The sequence below is a fragment of the Thermobia domestica genome, chromosome 10 (genome assembly GCF_964235325.1).
Source record: "Thermobia domestica chromosome 10, izTheDome1.hap1.1, whole genome shotgun sequence".
NCBI lineage: Eukaryota > Metazoa > Arthropoda > Insecta > Zygentoma > Lepismatidae > Thermobia > Thermobia domestica.
Window position 1 is genome coordinate 23536597 of NC_137463.1, and position 17315 is coordinate 23553911.

The following is a 17315-nucleotide window of genomic DNA, read 5'->3' on the forward strand; positions in this document are numbered from 1 at the left end:
GCATAAAGATGGGACGTTAAAACTATAAAATTTCATTTCATTTTCTACTTGTTACAGTCTTCATCTATTATATCTAAATTACATTCCATGTCTTACAGAAGTCAAAAGTCCTCCGAGGAAGGTACGTGACGTTTGGGCGCCGCCATTTGGGCGCCAGACGTTTGGGCGCGAGTTAAATTAAAAAGACTTTATGTCAGGCGCTGAGTACTAAGTTCGAATCAAGATATCACAAGGTGTCTACTGTAGTGGAAGTCCTAGAATTATACTGGATTTTGTTTTATATACTAGAAATACTGTAATTTCAAAATTCTAAAAACTGAATTAACAATTAAATTTTGTAAATTTAAGTTTCAGCCAAAGTGTGCTTTTTGTTTGATAACTTTTCAAGCTAAGGTAAGTAGACCAGACTAGATAAGATTGACTGCATTACGTACATAGTGAGCCTATTCCATTAAAAAACTTAAAGCAGGCCTTCTACTGTAGTTATGCAATAAGTGTAAATGTCAAACACATTTCTAGTGGCCAAATGACCAATATATGTACACTTAACTATTATTTTTCACTTTGAAACCGTTCTTTTTTTTTCCTTTCGCTACTTTCTTCAATGCAGATTAAATGCTTACAATGGGACGAAAAAAAAAAAGTGTGTTAAGTTTTGATTTTTATATTGGAATGTTAAAAAGAAGTGATACCCAAAATACGGCATACTCCAGTTCCTAAACTCAATATCTTAGACACCCTGTATTAACATCTTTCCCTCAACTCGATTAGGATTTGTAAGCTTTCGGCATCTAAGGCCATTTAGCCCGTCACTTTTGAGGGAGCATACTATCCGGGGGAAGGGAAGGAAAGAAGCGGCCTGGACCTATAAATTAGGTACCACCTGGTGTGAATGAGGAAAAACCAGGAAAACCTCATTCAGGGTAGCTGTCCTGAAAGAGCATGTTATAATTTTTCGACAGAATGCTCCACCGGGAATCGAACCCAGGACCACTCGCACCGAAGGCGAGAGCGTTAGCGACTACGCTACGCGGGACCACTTCCCTCAACTCGAGTGCGCGGAAATCTTTTATTGGTAGTTCTTTATTGGACTTAAGGAAGAGAAGAGTTTGGCAAACGTAATACGAAAGAAAACAAATTTTAATAATCATCAGTATGTAATTATTAACTTTAAAAAAATACGAAAAATAAATCAATATGTTTTAATTAACATTAAGAAAATTATTAACAGTTCGTCTGATTCCTTCATTTCCTAGCTTTCTTATATAATACAAAAATGAGATCATTAGATCAGAAGTACAAGAATCGTAAACAAGCGAAAAATCAATCCATTTGACGAGGTTAGGCAACAAATGCCACAAACGCATTAAACTATTTAATTTAGATGAATAAATAAGATAGAGATAGAAAATATACAGATAAATGAGGTGATATAAAGATAGAAGTGTATATATATCTTGATTCGCGCTTAATTTTCAGTGCCTAGCTTACTTTATATGTCGTAAATTGTGATTTTTACTATGTACCTTGCGCCCAATCGTCTGGCGCCTAAACGGCAGCGCCGAAACGTCCGCGCCCAAATGGTGGTGCCCAAACGTCCTGTCCCGTCCGAGGATTCCTACAAGAGCAGGCGAATTTTAGAGAGTCTACTGTTGGTGTATGGAGATACCTTCATACACCTCCTTGCTAACAGGCGTAAGGAGGATATCATGTGGATTCTGAAGCAGCTCTGCCTATAGAATATTTTTAAATTGACAGGCTAGCACAATTATTCTATGCTTTTATCAATATTTTAATCTCCTTTGTAAATCCTTTCATCAGTTGGTTCTGAAAACCATGAAATGACAAGCTGAATGAAGAGTTTGACGTTTAATAATTTATATGGAAAGTAATTGGCCATTTTACCTGTGATGTAGTAAGTTACTGGAACCGCATAACTCTGCTGATCAAATAGGTTAAAACTCACAATCAGGAAGAAACACACATACAGGGTGTTTCAAAACAACATTGACAACGTTTGGGAGGTGATTCCTGACACCAAGATAAGACAAAAAGTATAGACCAACCTGGGTGCACAAATGCTTTCTTTCCGAGTTATAGGCTCCCGGAAACATGAAAAAAAATCAACTTTAAAGGCCCATAGCTCCAAAACTATGGGACCTAGCGCAGTCGGATCAAGACTTCGCTTAGGAACTAATATGTGTACTATCCAAAAATACATGTTTCAGAATCTTGAGGTACTTCCACAATCATTTTTATAGAGTGAGTTTGGCTACGAACATAAATTGAAGTAGTCACCAATTACCTCTATAAAAATTGTCGCTGGAGAACCGCAGGGCTCTCAAACATGCATTTTTGGATAGAGCACATATTATTCCTAATTGAAGTATTGAGCCGACTACGGTAGCTTCCATAGTTTTGGAGCTATGGGCCTTTAAAGTTGATTTTTTTCATGTTTTCGGGGGCCTATAACTCGGAAAGGAAGTATTTGTCCGCCCAAATTGGTCTATACTTTTTGTCTTATCTTGGTGTCAGGAATCACATCCCAAGCTTTATCGGTGTTGTTTTGAAACACCCTGTATAAATACGTAAATATCAGTTTAAGGCAATATAAATATTCCGAGTGAGTGAGCTTCCGAATTCAATTTTAAAAAGACTAAAGGGGAACAATCACTACACTACAACAGACACAAGCATGTCATTAGACGCAAAACTCACTAATTTTGGGGGAACATTATAGTTGCTTGATTCTCTCTTCTCGGAGACGAAGCTAACGTTAATTCTGTAATCTAGTTTTTCGAACATGCTCAACAGTCACTTCTGAAAAATTCGGCCAGCTGGTTTGTTCAGCAGCGCAAAAGCAACCAGTCTCCGAGAACCACTTACAAATTATTTGCAAGTTCCGCTTTGTTGTATTCTGCATAAAAACTTTGTTGCACTGTCAATATGGGCTTTTTTTTTTTTTTTTTTTTAATTCATCCACGAAAAACATCATCTGTTCCATGTGCTGTATGTGCACGCCATAATTGTGACACTGTTACTTCTAGCTGAGTAAAGCTATAACTACGTCAAAATGTATCGAATTCATTCTACAAGAACTTGATGAGTTTTTGCCTATGATATGCTTCTTCCTGTTGTGCATCTTAGTAATTTGTCATTGCTCAAAAAACACAGAAGAAATTACGACGCACACTGTATACTCTGTATAAGTTGCAGAGACAACGTCTAAGTATCTAACACAGCGTTTCCCAACCGGTGTGCCGCGGCACACTGGTGTGCCGCGAATGGGCCGCTGGTGTGCCGCGAGGAAATCGAAACAAAATTATTAATTCTATAACAACCAAATTGCAAGACATAGGAAAAAAGATGTATATTTTTGTATTTCACATTACTATGAATTTCTACCATGAAAAAAAAATACTGTAATTGTAATATATTATTCTATATCTATTACTGTGTAGCAGACAGTATTTCGGTTCGTACTCATTTCCACGGTTAGTTGCTATGTTACGCTTCAATTGAGAGTCATACTAACACCGAGAAATGGAAGCACTTGTATGGTACGCGTCATGTGAACGTTCGTAGAACATTCATTCGCACGTGAATGACAGAACAACACTTTGTTCAATAGCTGTGTTTTGACTTTCACGCATCGCAAGCTGTGTGATTGCAATAATATGCACCGGTTTTGGTTAAAACAGCAAAGGTAAAAGTACAAGACATTTGTTTGTTCGTTCGTTATTTAGTGATCTTCGTTCTTAGTGAAAGGTTGGATACAGTTTCGAAAAAGAAAGTATTTTTAAAAATCTGAGTCCTTTATTTCATAGCAATTGTTTTCTATTTTAAAATTAGAACAAAAAATAAACATAATGAAATAGCATAGGGGAAAACCAGTGATCGAGCTTTCATCTCTGTGAGAAGGAGATCAGTAATCACAGAAAAAATATCATGGTATTTTATATTTGCAAATAATAATAATAATAATAATAATAATAATATCATCTATGAGTGTGCCGCGAGAATTCAACTTACACCCGTAGTGTGCCGCAAGTTGAAAAAGGTTGGGAAACGCTGATCTAACAAGTAGAGTGTCCAAATTGATGATTCGAGTTGTGGGATGAGACATAGTGCGCCTGATAGAGGATGTGAAAATATGTATGTGTGCAAAGTTATAGCGGCAGAGCGCCATAAGAAACGGAAGGGGGAGGGGGGCAAAGTTGGTGGGAAAAGGGCTATGCTATGTTATTGAAATACATCAAATAAACTGTTGAATCGTGAAAATAGTGAAAGATAGACAATGCAAACGGTGGTAGTTTCATATATATTGGTAAAAGAAGAATGGGCAGAGTAGATTACGAATCTCCGCCGCCATTTTGAAATCTTTGATATTTTTTGAAATGGAAAGGTAGTCATGTGACATATCAATTAGGACCAGCATGTTCTCAAAAAGTCAATTATGAATATTAGTGATCGTTATCTGTACATATTTAGAAGATTTAGGATCTTATTTATAGTTATTTACGAGAATCTACGACACATACTCGTATGTTGAAAATTTGGATCATCACGAAAACACATGTAAGTTAAACATATCTACAAGTCAAAAAAACTAACAGTGAAATTTGATGATAATAATAATAATAATGTAATAATATACAACTTGGATTGATATATCACATGACTACCTTTCCATTTCAAAAAATATCAAAAATTTCAAAATGGTGGATTTCAAGATGGCGGCGGAGGTTCGTAATCTACTTTGGCCATTCTTCTTTTACCAATATATGAAACTACCACCATGAAACTACCACCGTTTGCATTTTCTATCTTTCACTATTTTCACGATTCAGCAGTTTATTTATATATTTTAATAACATAGCATAGCCCTTTTCCTACCAACTCTGACCCCCTCCCCCTTCAGTTTCTTATGGTGCTCATCCGCTATAACTTTGCACATATACATATTTTTACATCCTCTATCAGGCGCACTAGGTCTCATCCCGCAACTCGATTCATCTATTTGGACCCTTTACTTGTGAATAAGGGACTACATCAATCACTGAACTGCAAAAGCCAACATGTAATGCGGTTCAGATACCTGGATTGAAGCATTCTTTCTGAAATCAGTTATTATTATACAGAGAAAAATACACATTGTCAAGTTCTTACGACTCGTATATTTTGCTTACCTCTAAAATAAGATGAGTAAACTCCTCGTTTGAAAGGAATGAAGGTTTCCAGTCTTCCTGGATTTCGTGTGCCCGCGATCGGACTGCAATTTCTACAAAATAAACGGACTATAAGTTAATTGAATGCTACATAATAAATCACATAGATGTAGTAAAGTATAAAATAATACATCTTAAGGGTATCCATAGCCTAAAGCTTACCAGTTGGCTCAGCCATACTTAATAACCTGGCTACCGAAGTAATACATATCTTAACCCTAACGTGATAGCCAACTACTAAGAATTGTTAAAATACCACAATCACTATTCTATATAATCTCACATCGAGCTCCAACTACATACATAATCTGAGTCACTTGGCTACTAATTAACTCATTAATAATCTTTACAATAATAGCCTCAATAATATTTAAAAAAGAACCAGTCGTCATGATCTTGGTTGGAATACCCCAATTAACAGACTATGTCCTCTATTAAACATTTCTGGTTCCAAGCTAAAACCATAATGAAAGAAAAGTAGATGAAATCTTTCAGTTTTACGTCCCACGGTTACACCGTCTAGGCTAAAGGAGACGATGATGATGAGAAATGAATCAAATGGTGGAATAAAGAAAGTGACCACACAATTGTTTATTTGATATTTATTTATCGATCCTCAACGAATAAGACAACTCCTAACCGTTGCTTTATAAAACAAGTCACTACAAAGTAAATACTGAAGTTGGTTGGTTGGAGTTAAATGGATCTTTCAGCATCAAGGCTGTATCAGACGTACGCCTAAAATTTAAAGTGGGTTCTTAACTACATGAGCTTTCACCGGGAACTAAACCCGGCTCTCTCACGCTAACCATACAACTGCAAGGGAGTTCGCTTTAAATGAAACTTCTTTTTAATTTATCTCTTCGCTGTACAATTAAGCGATAAGATTTTGTCTGTCTTATATCAATACAACAAATACGAAAAGAATTAATGAATCAACCATTTTTGCTTTAATTAAATTCATCTATTCGTCACAAACAAAAGAGAAAATGTAAAGAAGAAGGTAAGCCCTCATGTTTCTAACTGTACAAGTACCTTCGAGTTCCCTTACAGCTATATGTTTAGGGGAACCCCTGGGTTCGATTCTCGCTGGAAGCTCATTGATTTGGGTCCCAAGTTAAGCTGTGGGTGTACGTCTCATAAAACTTCGGAGCTGAAGGAGACGTTAAGCTTCAAACCAACAACTGTACACAAAACATAATTTGTAATTAACTAAATATACAGGCTAGCTATTGTAATTTATAAAGGGTGTTTCAAAATGAGTGTCGAGATTTTAAGGTTTTGTGGAGTTCATTACAATTAACTAATAATTATAAATAATACATCAAATGAAAATGGAACTCAAACAGTTTTGTACGCATGCATTGTCGTTAGAAAGCGCTAGTAGCTAAGATGGCGACTAGTGAGCAGAAAGCTTGTTGTTCTACATTTTGCAAAGATGAACTGTAGTTACAGTGCAACCATCTGTGTGGCGAATTCTAAGGAAACGCTTACAACTACGTCCTTATCGTTTGCAATTGCTACAAGCTCTAAAGCCTACAGACTACGGTTTACATGTCAACTTTGCAAATGAAATGTTGCTCCATGACGATGAAGAATTTCTGGATCGTGTTGTCTTCAGTAGCGATGTAACAAATGGCGATGGCGATGTGAACACTCAACAATGTTTGCATCTGAGGGCCAGCAAATCCTCACGAGATGGTACAGTTGAAACGAGACTGCTCTAATTGAATGTGTCTTGTGTCATATCCCGGCGGAAAGTTTACGGGCCTTTCTCGCCTATCGACTCGATGTGTGCCGTATGAGGAATGGTGTTCACATTGAACACTTGTAGCAAAAAGTGTTTGAGTTGCTCTTTCATTTGACATAGTATTTATAATTGTATATTAAATGTAATAAATACTACAAAGACTTAAAACCCCAACATTCCTTTTGAAACGCCCTGTACTTCATGATTTAACTGGTCTTGCTTTTAGATATATTACAGGGAATACAGGGGATACAGCAACCACACCACTACATTCCAAATTATATTACGTTTTACTTGCCATTATGATTCTTTAAAAATGCAATTGTAGACTTAAGGACTGTTGATTTATCCATTTTTCGATTGGTGGTTGACACCATGGAACTAAGCTCATTGATAAGCATATTAAATTGGTCCCGCCGTTTCTTCTCACTAAGGTTTCTTGATTTCCTGCAAATGGACAAACAACAATTAACTAATCAACGTATTTTAATGCAGAAACAGGAAGTAATTTAAAAATTAAGAAAATACAAAGTGATAAAATTATATTTGCAAAGAAAAGAATAATTTAATGGGGTGTTCTGAAAATCGTTTCTTGTCAATTTTGGCCAGTAACAATATGATGTAAGAACGCTGAATGGGGATTGAACACAAATAAAGTGCCATCCTTTGATATACTTTTCCATAGAATTAGAATAAACCATACGGCTAGCTCCACACATCAAGAGAGGAGGGGTGCATAGCGTCCAATGGTGAAATAGGAAATGGAGACAAGCATCATAAAACCTCAGAGCAAATGTAAAAAGAGATAAATCAGGTATTTTCGTTTAGATTTCAGGTACAGGATACATTTGCCAATCGAATTATATGGAACTACAGTTTTTACAATGTTTGAATGTCGACACAGTTTTCAGAGAATGTATTTGGAACTGACACCACTATCATCATCAAAAAGCACTACACGATATGTTATGGTTGTCTGAACAAAATAAAATGAAAAATACCAAAAATCTCTGCAAAAGCAATTTTGTTACATTGAAATTTTTTTTACCAAAGTAAATATAGAATCGCATGTGCATGTCGGGTGTTCAAGCTCGTGTGCATCGAGATAAAAGTATGCATAATATGAAACAATAAATCAAGCGATTATATCCAAATTACGGTATGCGTCAAAATATACAGTACTTTGCAGCTCGAATACGCGACAGAACCAGATTCACATGTGTTCCCAATAGTGAAAAGGAAGTTGTGTTGTGCAATTGTCGTTGGAGATGGGTTTCGACGGAGGAAAAGGTGTTCATTGTTGAGTATTACTTTCGCTCTTGCAGAAGTAGTCGTGATTTTAAAAAGGTGACACAATTCCGAAAAAGATTTTTTTTAAGCCGACACCAAGTGACAGTTATGTTAGCAATTCATACAAAATTTTGTTTGTGTCAACGGAAGGGGAAGTCTGGTTGACCAGTAACTGTTTCGACGAATGAGAATCAAGTATGTGTTCTGCAGCAAGTGCTACATTCACTTCGACGAACGTCCTTCTGAGGATCAGCGATACATCTTTTCGCCATTCTTTAAGAATATAGGTGGATTTCTGTATAAAATACAGATTGGACGACGCTTGACAAGAGCCAGGTATGCAAGCCAGGATGGTGGAACAATTTTGGCCATGGTAAGGGGAATCCAGCATTTTTGACGAACGTGTAGTTATCCGACGAAAATCACATTCACTACAAAAGGCCACATCCAAAGCTGCATTTAGATTTGATGAGATCCTAAGCAATTGAAGGTAATGGGGCCCTCAATATGTCCAGCTATCCTTTGTCAATGTCAAACTGTTTGCCCTGCATGTTACATGCTGCTATGCAAATGAAGAAAGACACCCTATGTGCAGAAATGAGGAAACTAGTGATATTTTGGGGGAATAGGCTAGCAGCGTGGGCTTCATTACTTACAGCATAGCAGCCTACACAATACAAAATACTGTTGATGTGTGTAAGTTTCATAATTTTTAAAATTTCTTTTTTATCCTATAGTTTGGAAATGTACATCCACCTTTTTTTTCTGTAAAATTTTTGGGGTCCCCAAGAGAATGGGGCCTTAAGGTATAGCTTGTTTAGCTTATACGTAAACCCTGCACTGGCCACATCAATCGTTAGACAATTTTTTTCCTTAATTTTCAGCGACAAGATATTATCGTTATATAGTGCACGTATGACAATATCGAATGCCCTCTCAGCACACGGCATACTGGGCCCTTATTTCATTGAGAATGAAGAAGGCAATGTTCTTATCGTGACCCAAGAACGCTACCGGAACATGGTGCTCAAACCATTTTTTCAGGATCTGAGAAAACCTACGTCTGAATCGACAAAAGTATCAATACGAGTGAATAACCAGCCATACCGTTAGACAATCTCTAGCCATTCTGCAGGACAACTTTCCCGGAAGAATCATTTCACGTAATACTGACTTCCCATACCCGTCCTATTTCCCTATCTTACGCCACTTGATGCCTCCTTATAGGGTATATTAAAGAGTGTGTTCAACTGTGAAGATTTGACAAAAACTGTGATTGCATTACACATGCCAGTCTGCAGGAACCTTTGTTCCGGCATATGTTTGAGGATCTGTGAGAGTGATATCAACACTGTTCGCAGCGTGACGGTTCACATTTCGAACACTCAGAAACAATAAAAGCACATATGACAACAACGAACTATTCTTTGTTTTTTCATTTCAGCATTGTACATTTTGGCACATATTGTATATTCACTGAATCACTGACCCGTACAAAACTAGAATCTGAAGCACACCATACGGAAACAGAAATCAATCAACACAGAACCGGGAATATACTTATTGAACCTGAAATAATCAAAATCTGTGTATCGGCGTATAAGACGCATTTCCCCCTGGATTATTCTCAAAGACAGAAAAAAAAGTTTTATACGCTGGCAAATACAGTACGTAAATGTTTCTAGAGACCTAACATTTAGTTTAATTACTAATAGACACAATTTATAGCATTTCCTAAAAAAAGAAATTAACTTACCTTTTGGTGTCATCTTTGTCATCGTTATCTTCATCAATAGTATCACTGAAATCAGATTAAAAAGAAAATTAACTATTAAAAATGAAATCGCAAACAGAAATTGTTTAAAAACAGTAACAGCAGAATTATATTGTTCTAGGACATGCAAGTACGTATACTCAAATCCTTATCGCATATTTTCCATACGATCAACGCGCTTTACCCATTTTAGCGTCTATATATTATCACCATGGAAATATGCGACGTTATTATCTGCTACGTTTGCTGTCTGCTTTTATTTGCAAAATGATAGTGATGATGCTAAAAATGAAGGTACTTTACTGTTTATTATTAAGACAGGGCTCAACATTAACGTAAATTGCTGTTTATTAAGACAGGGCTCAACATTAACGTAAATTGCTATTTATTATTAAGACAGGGCTCAACATGAACATACTTTGCTATTTATTATTAAGACAGGGCTCACCATGAACATACTTTGCTATTTATTATTAAGACAGGGCTCACCATGAACATATTTTGCTATTTATTATTAAGACAGGGCTCACCATGAACATACTTTGCTATTTATTAGTAAGACAGGGCTAAACATGAACATACTTTGCTATTTATTATTAAGACAGGGTTCAACATGAACATACTTTGCTATTTATTATTAAGACAGGGCTCAACATGAACATACTTTGCTATTTATTATTAAGACAGGGCTAAACATTAACGTAAATTGCTATTTATTATTAAGACAGGGTTCAACATGAACATACTTTGCTATTTATTATTAAGACAGGGCTCAACATGAACATACTTTCCTATTTATTATTAAGACAGGGCTAAACATTAACGTAAATTGCTATTTATTATTAAGACAGGGTTCAACATGAACATACTTTGCTATTTATTATTAAGACAGGGCTAAACATGAACATACTTTGCTATTTATTATTAAGACAGGGCTAAACATGAACATACTTTGCTATTTATTATTAAGACAGGGCTAAACATGAACATACTTTGCTATTTATTATTAAGACAGGGCTCACCATGAACATACTTTGCTATTTATTAGTAAGACAGGGCTCAACATTAACGTAAATTGCTATTTATTATTAAGACAGGGTTCAACATGAACATACTTTGCTATTTATTATTAAGACAGGGCTCAACATGAACATACTTTGCTATTTATTATTAAGACAGGGCTAAACATGAACATACTTTGCTATTTATTATTAAGACAGGGCTCAACATGAACATACTTTGCTATTTATTATTAAGACAGGGCTCAACATGAACATACTTTGCTATTTATTATTAAGATAGGGCTCAACATTAACATACTTTGCTATTTGTTATTAAGACAGGGCTCAACATTAACATACTTTGCTATTTATTATTAAGACAGGGCTAAACATGAACATACTTCGCTGTTTATTATTAAGACAGGACTAAACATGAACGCGCTTTGCTGTTTATTATTAAGACATGGTTAAACATGAACGTATTTTGCTTTTATTATTAAGACGGGGCTCTATTAAATGTAGATAAGGTTGTAATTATTTACTAATGGACGCTATGAGATCCAAATTTATAAAGTGAAAATATATATATATATATATATAGGCTGTAATTACTTATATAAAATGAAAAAGTATTTATTTTTGTCAAGAACAATATACTTTCGTAAGTAAGCACCATGAACACACTATGGGAACTACAGACAGTTGTTATAGTTTACTTTTAGGACAGTGCAATATTTGACAACGTTTACCAACCCACATAATGCATACTACTATTGACAGGAGCCCTCCCTGGTGGTCTAGTGACTACCACGTGTGTCTTTGGTACACGTCGTCTCGTATTCGATTCCCGATGAGAGAGCACAAAAATAATTTCATAATCATTGACTTTCATCAATCATCTGTCATGTTTCACCTAAAGGGCATAAGCGTCGGACACTAAACTTACAAAAAAATAAATAAATAAAAAATACCATTAGCAGGCCAGAACCACATTTAGATTCGATTATAATATTTGTGTAATCGCAAGTTAGTTGGGCCAACTGAAAAAAGTGAAATGAAAACAAGTAGAACTTTTAATTAACCTCGATGCTATAGCGGTTGATACAGCGGTTCAAGGGCTTAGGGAGAATAACTAGTGACGTATAGCACAAAAAAATAAAGTAAAATAAAATAAATATACATCAACAAAAGAAGGACAATGGATATGAAAATGCTAAGATTGATGTGCGATGTAATCAAGCATGGCATAATCAGAACTGAATTATTAACAGATGTTGTACAAGAAGCCGAGTCGCGGGTGGGTAGTCGCTAAGGCGCTGGCTACATCACCTTATGGGATGCCTATTCATCATCAGAGGCTTTAGGATCTCCGTAAGGTAACGTGTAAAATTTAATTCATAAACATTTTACAAAATACTGGACTTAGGAACTTGCAATTTTGTTCACGAATGCCAACGAGCAATACAATTCAGATGATTGTCTCAATTTTGCACCTAATGACTTTGATTAATTGTAATGCTTACTTCCATAATGAGGTAATCACTACTACAGGTAAAGAATTGAAAGACCCTTACAGACTTGACAAATTACTGATGACATTCTTTGAAGAATATATGCTGAAGAGGGATACATTATGGCACTTTGAGAAGGGAAACTCGTGTCTGCCACCTGCATTTTCATAATCATTTACCTTAAGCAGCCTCCTGAAATTGCTAAGTGTTATCCCGGCCCTTGAGCCGTCTATGGTATAACTTGAACAAGAGAGGGCGGGGGGCATCCTTTACTTTACTATAGTAACAGAAGCAGAGAAATATGTAAGAGACATGACTGAGATGGTTCTGAGAACGGACAAAACTTACGTGGAAAGGAAAGCAATGATGAGAGAAATCGAAAGAAAAAGAAGACTTACGAAAAGCGAGATGAAATGTGTGATATTTCGTTTGGATATAGGATCACGATCATGCCCTGTAAACTAAGTAGATCGATGATCCATAAAAGTGAACGAGTATGAAAGAAGTGCTGTGATGAATATGGGGCAGGCAATAGGAGAACCCCAGAAAACCCAGGGACATGATATTAATCCCCACAAACTCACATAGCCTGGAATCGAATTGGGAACCCCCGCACCAGAGATGATCGCTCTACCACTGAGCCACCGTACAGACCTAAGAAACCAAAGACGTTACATCAATGAAATGAATGAAAAATGGATCGACATACAAGAAGCTCGTTAAATTCACCCACCCACACGAAAGTTGACATAGTTTGATATATTATTATTAATAATAATATATAGAATCGTAGTAAATATGCTTAACACAATGTTTCCCTCCTTGCTTTTGAAACTATCACTATCTTGCAATTTACAGGTTTATCTTAAATATAATTATTAGTATTTAACGCAAAAGCAAGTAAAGTTGCCTGAAAGATTACAATACCTTGCTACGACCATACATACCTTATCATGACTGTAGGTCAAACGAATAGGCACGTCACACTAAGCTCGTCTTGTTACTGTGATTACAGGCAATACAAAAACATCAATGGTTCTACATCTATGTTGATGTGTCTGTTATTAGCCAAGATAAGAACATTCCTGTAAAAAATAAAAGAAATTTTTCTTAATTTCATTTGAAAAAAAAAAAAAAAAACTGAAATAAATAAATAAAGCAAAGTAGTTACAGAAATTTAAAACAGGACCATTTTTATTCTATTGCAATAAACGTTGAAATCGGAAATTATTAATTTGAACAACTTCTGGTTTGAACAGAGAGTTGACGAAGGAGTTGAAACCTATTCTTGGAACGCTGAATTGATTGCAAAAAACCACATCTCCATATCTCTAACCGTTCTTACTCTGATACTTGTCGACAGACGGACAAAGCTGTTCTGTAAGACTTCAGACACTTATGTATCCCCATAGTTAGGCAGTCTAACAGACAAAAGATTATGATGCTATTAATAGCTTAATGTAAGTGTATTATTAGACTTCCAAACTATGCTATGTATAACTGTCGGAAGTTCTATAAAACGGCTATGTCCATCTGTCTGTCGACAGGCATACCAGAACAAAAAAAGAACAGGGATACTGAGATATTTTTTACAATTGTTTCAGAGTCTCAAGAATAGATACAGTATGTTAACCCCCTATTCGATCTGAAGCAGTTTACATTAATCATTTCCGGTTTCAATCTTTATCGTTAAAAAAAAAGTTATATGCGTTTTTTTTTTTTTTTCTCCTTCACAGGAGAACATATCGCCTGTTTATTTCGAGACTGACATTAACTCAAAATTCCTAACGTTTCAGAAGAAGCATTTGAAAGTTTTGAAACGCAATGAAAACGACTTAGAGCAAGAACGACATAAGTACTCTCTAACGCCCAGTTTTGGGAGCACATCTGTGAAATTTTTTACCAGAGATAGACATCAAGATTAGCTTTAATTTTCTGCCCATAAGTCAATAAGAGCGATTTTTGAGTTATGTCATTCCTGATATAAACAGGCTATATATCTTCACCACTCACAATACTTTCGAAACCGGAAGTGTTGAAGTTTACTAACATTTCCGGTTTCAATACTGATTTCCAAATAGAAAAAACAGTGAGAGATATCGAGAAGTTTTTTTTTCAATCCATTGAACGTTCCAAGAATGGGTTCCATCTCATCCGTTAACTCTCTATTCAAACCAGAAGTGGTAGAAATGAACCATTTCCGGTTCCAATGGTGATTTTTATAGAACAAAAACAGTAAAAGATATCAAGAAGCGTTTTTTTCAATCGATTCAGCGTCCCCAAAATAAGTTTTATGTCCCCTGTTAACCCTCTATTCAAACCGGAAATGGTAAAAATTAACGATTTTGGTTTCTTCGTTGGTCCCAGTAGAATTGAACCGGTAAATAACATGTTTTTTTTTTTTTTTTTTTAATCGATTCAGCGTCTCAAAAGAACATACCATCATCACCAACATGAAAATGGTTGAAATTTACCAGTACTTCCGGTTTCGCATATACGATAAGAATGTGTTGTTTAGTTAAGGGTTGAGTTGAATTTGAGCTTAACGTCCCTTTCAGCAGCGAGGCTATATGAGAAACAGTAAATTACGTGAATGGTAACAACAATAGTTAAATTGGTGATTTGTGCTTCCAAGAAAGAAGAAAATTAACAATAATAATAACGCCAGGAGTAGATACATTTTTTTAAAAAACCTCCATAAAGCTTCTGCACGATCGCCAGTACTATGTGTATAATAATTACAACTTATGCAGACGTACAGGGCCAGTCCTTAAAGTAGTAGGACTGATTTTTTTTCTTTTCTTTTTGTAGACTGACGGCGGTTACTCCACCTGTTGTTGATTGAGGTGGGTCTAAGGAAAGACAGGAAGCAGCGCCAGTCGGCTGCCAGCCATAGCAGGGTAAAGATCGCTCGTCATCGTAACCTCTGCGAGTGACCCTCGTCACGCTGCGTCATGGCCAATCTTTTGGAACGCCATCAAATTTTGCGTGAAGCTCGGTAAGACTGTGAAAGAGACTCATGCAATGATCAAGTCGGCGTACGGTGACAACGCCATTGGAAAATCGACTGTGTTTGAGTGCCACAAGCTGTTTAGGGAGGGGAGAGAAGTTGAAGACGCTGCACGGTCAGAACGACCTTCGAGCTCCAAAACGGAGGAAAATGTTGCAAGAGTGAAGAATTTGCTGGACAGTGACCGAAGATTAACTGTTCTCATGATTGCCAATGAACTTGGCATTGCTAAAACCCAAGTTCACGAAATTGTGCACGAAGAATTGCAAATGAGGAAAATTTGTGCAAAGTTGGTGCCGCGAGTGCTGACAGGCGAGCAAAAGAACGTTCGCAAACGGATCTGCCAGGACCTTCTCCAAGAAGTGAAAGAAAATCCAAACTTGTTAGACAATGTGGTGACTGGGGACGAGACGTGGACGTTTGAATATGACCCTGCGACCAAACGTCAAAGCGCGGAATGGCACACCCGAAATTCCCCATGCCCCAAAAAGGTGCGCATGACGAAATCAAAAGTGAAAAGCATGCTCATTTGCTTTTTCGATTCACAAGGAGTGATCCACAGGGAATTTGTTCCACACGGACAGACTGTCAATGCAGTTTTTTATCTCTAGGTCCTGGAACGGTTGAGGAAACGCATCGTCCGCGTCCGCCCAACCATCGCCAACTCCTGGCGACTGCATCATGACAATGAGTCGAGCCACACAGCCTTCCGAGTGGTGGCGTATCTGGCCCAACATAACATTGCAACCTTGCCTCAGCCACCCTACAATCCAGACCTTGCCCCAGCAGACTTTGTCCTCTTCCCCCACCTCAAAACCACCCTGAAAGAGCATCATCACGTCTCGGTGGAAGCATTACAACAGGCCGTGACGAGGCAGCTGAACAGCATTTCCAGCTTCCGCCTTCCAGGAAGCGTATGAAAACTGGAAATTCCGCTGGCAGCGGTGTGTGGATGTAGGAGGATCATATTTCGAAGAATATTAACCGTAAGTGTTATTTCTGGCAATATCTTATTTTTAATTGACTCAGTCCTACTACTTTAAAGACTGGCCCTGTATATATATATCGGTAAGTTTTAATTAAAATACTTTGAAGCATTTTTAAAATCTTCCTAAACGTGCAACATTTACTGACACAGTGAAGATATTTGTTTCCTGCAAGCATGTCCGAAAATGATTACACACACCAAACATCAGAACTAGTCGTCCAATTTTGATTCCATTGATTTAGCAAAAAACATTATTCTCCATATACTTCTGAAAATTGCTCCAATTGAGGTCAATTTGTTCGTTACTGGCAAAGGAACATTCCAGGTCTGTTTACCCACTTTCTTTTCGAATCAATGTACTCCCTCTAGTTATAGTCTATGATTAACCATGGTCAATCAGATAATTTATATGTGAGTGATGTGTGGGGCATCCGGTATTTCAGGATTCCTAGATAAGAGTTTGCTATCTAGTTAATACATGGGTTATCAAAAAGAACGTCAGAACTTTGAAATCTTGTTCTGGAAACACTGACTGGACTGGCGAGATTAAATTGTGATAGCTGCGCGTAGTAAATTAGCATGACTAAATACACAATTCAACAACGTATAGAAATTATTCATATTTATCATCAAAATGTGTGTTCAACTCGATAGACGTTTCGTGCATTGCGGGTGCGAGGAATGTATAACCAACATAATCGACCCACAGAACGTTTGATTTATTGGTTTAAGCAAAGCAAATCAGCACGCAATTCAAGAAGTA

At 36.7% G+C, this 17315-nt stretch overlaps 1 protein-coding gene across 1 annotated transcript in view; it reads right to left on the reverse strand.

Moving 5' to 3' along the window:
- Clk (circadian locomoter output cycles kaput protein Clock) overlaps window positions 1–17315 on the reverse strand; it is an 82495-nt gene that overhangs the window by 45074 nt on the left and 20106 nt on the right. Inside the window, exons 2-5 of the mRNA XM_081727886.1 lie at window positions 13502–13639; window positions 10025–10069; window positions 7277–7425; window positions 5190–5281 (exon numbers count right to left, since the gene is read on the reverse strand). Of these exons, the coding sequence (XP_081584012.1) occupies window positions 5190–5281; window positions 7277–7425; window positions 10025–10069; window positions 13502–13509 (294 nt within the window). The 5' untranslated portion in view covers window positions 13510–13639. The remainder of the gene's footprint in view (window positions 1–5189; window positions 5282–7276; window positions 7426–10024; window positions 10070–13501; window positions 13640–17315) is intronic.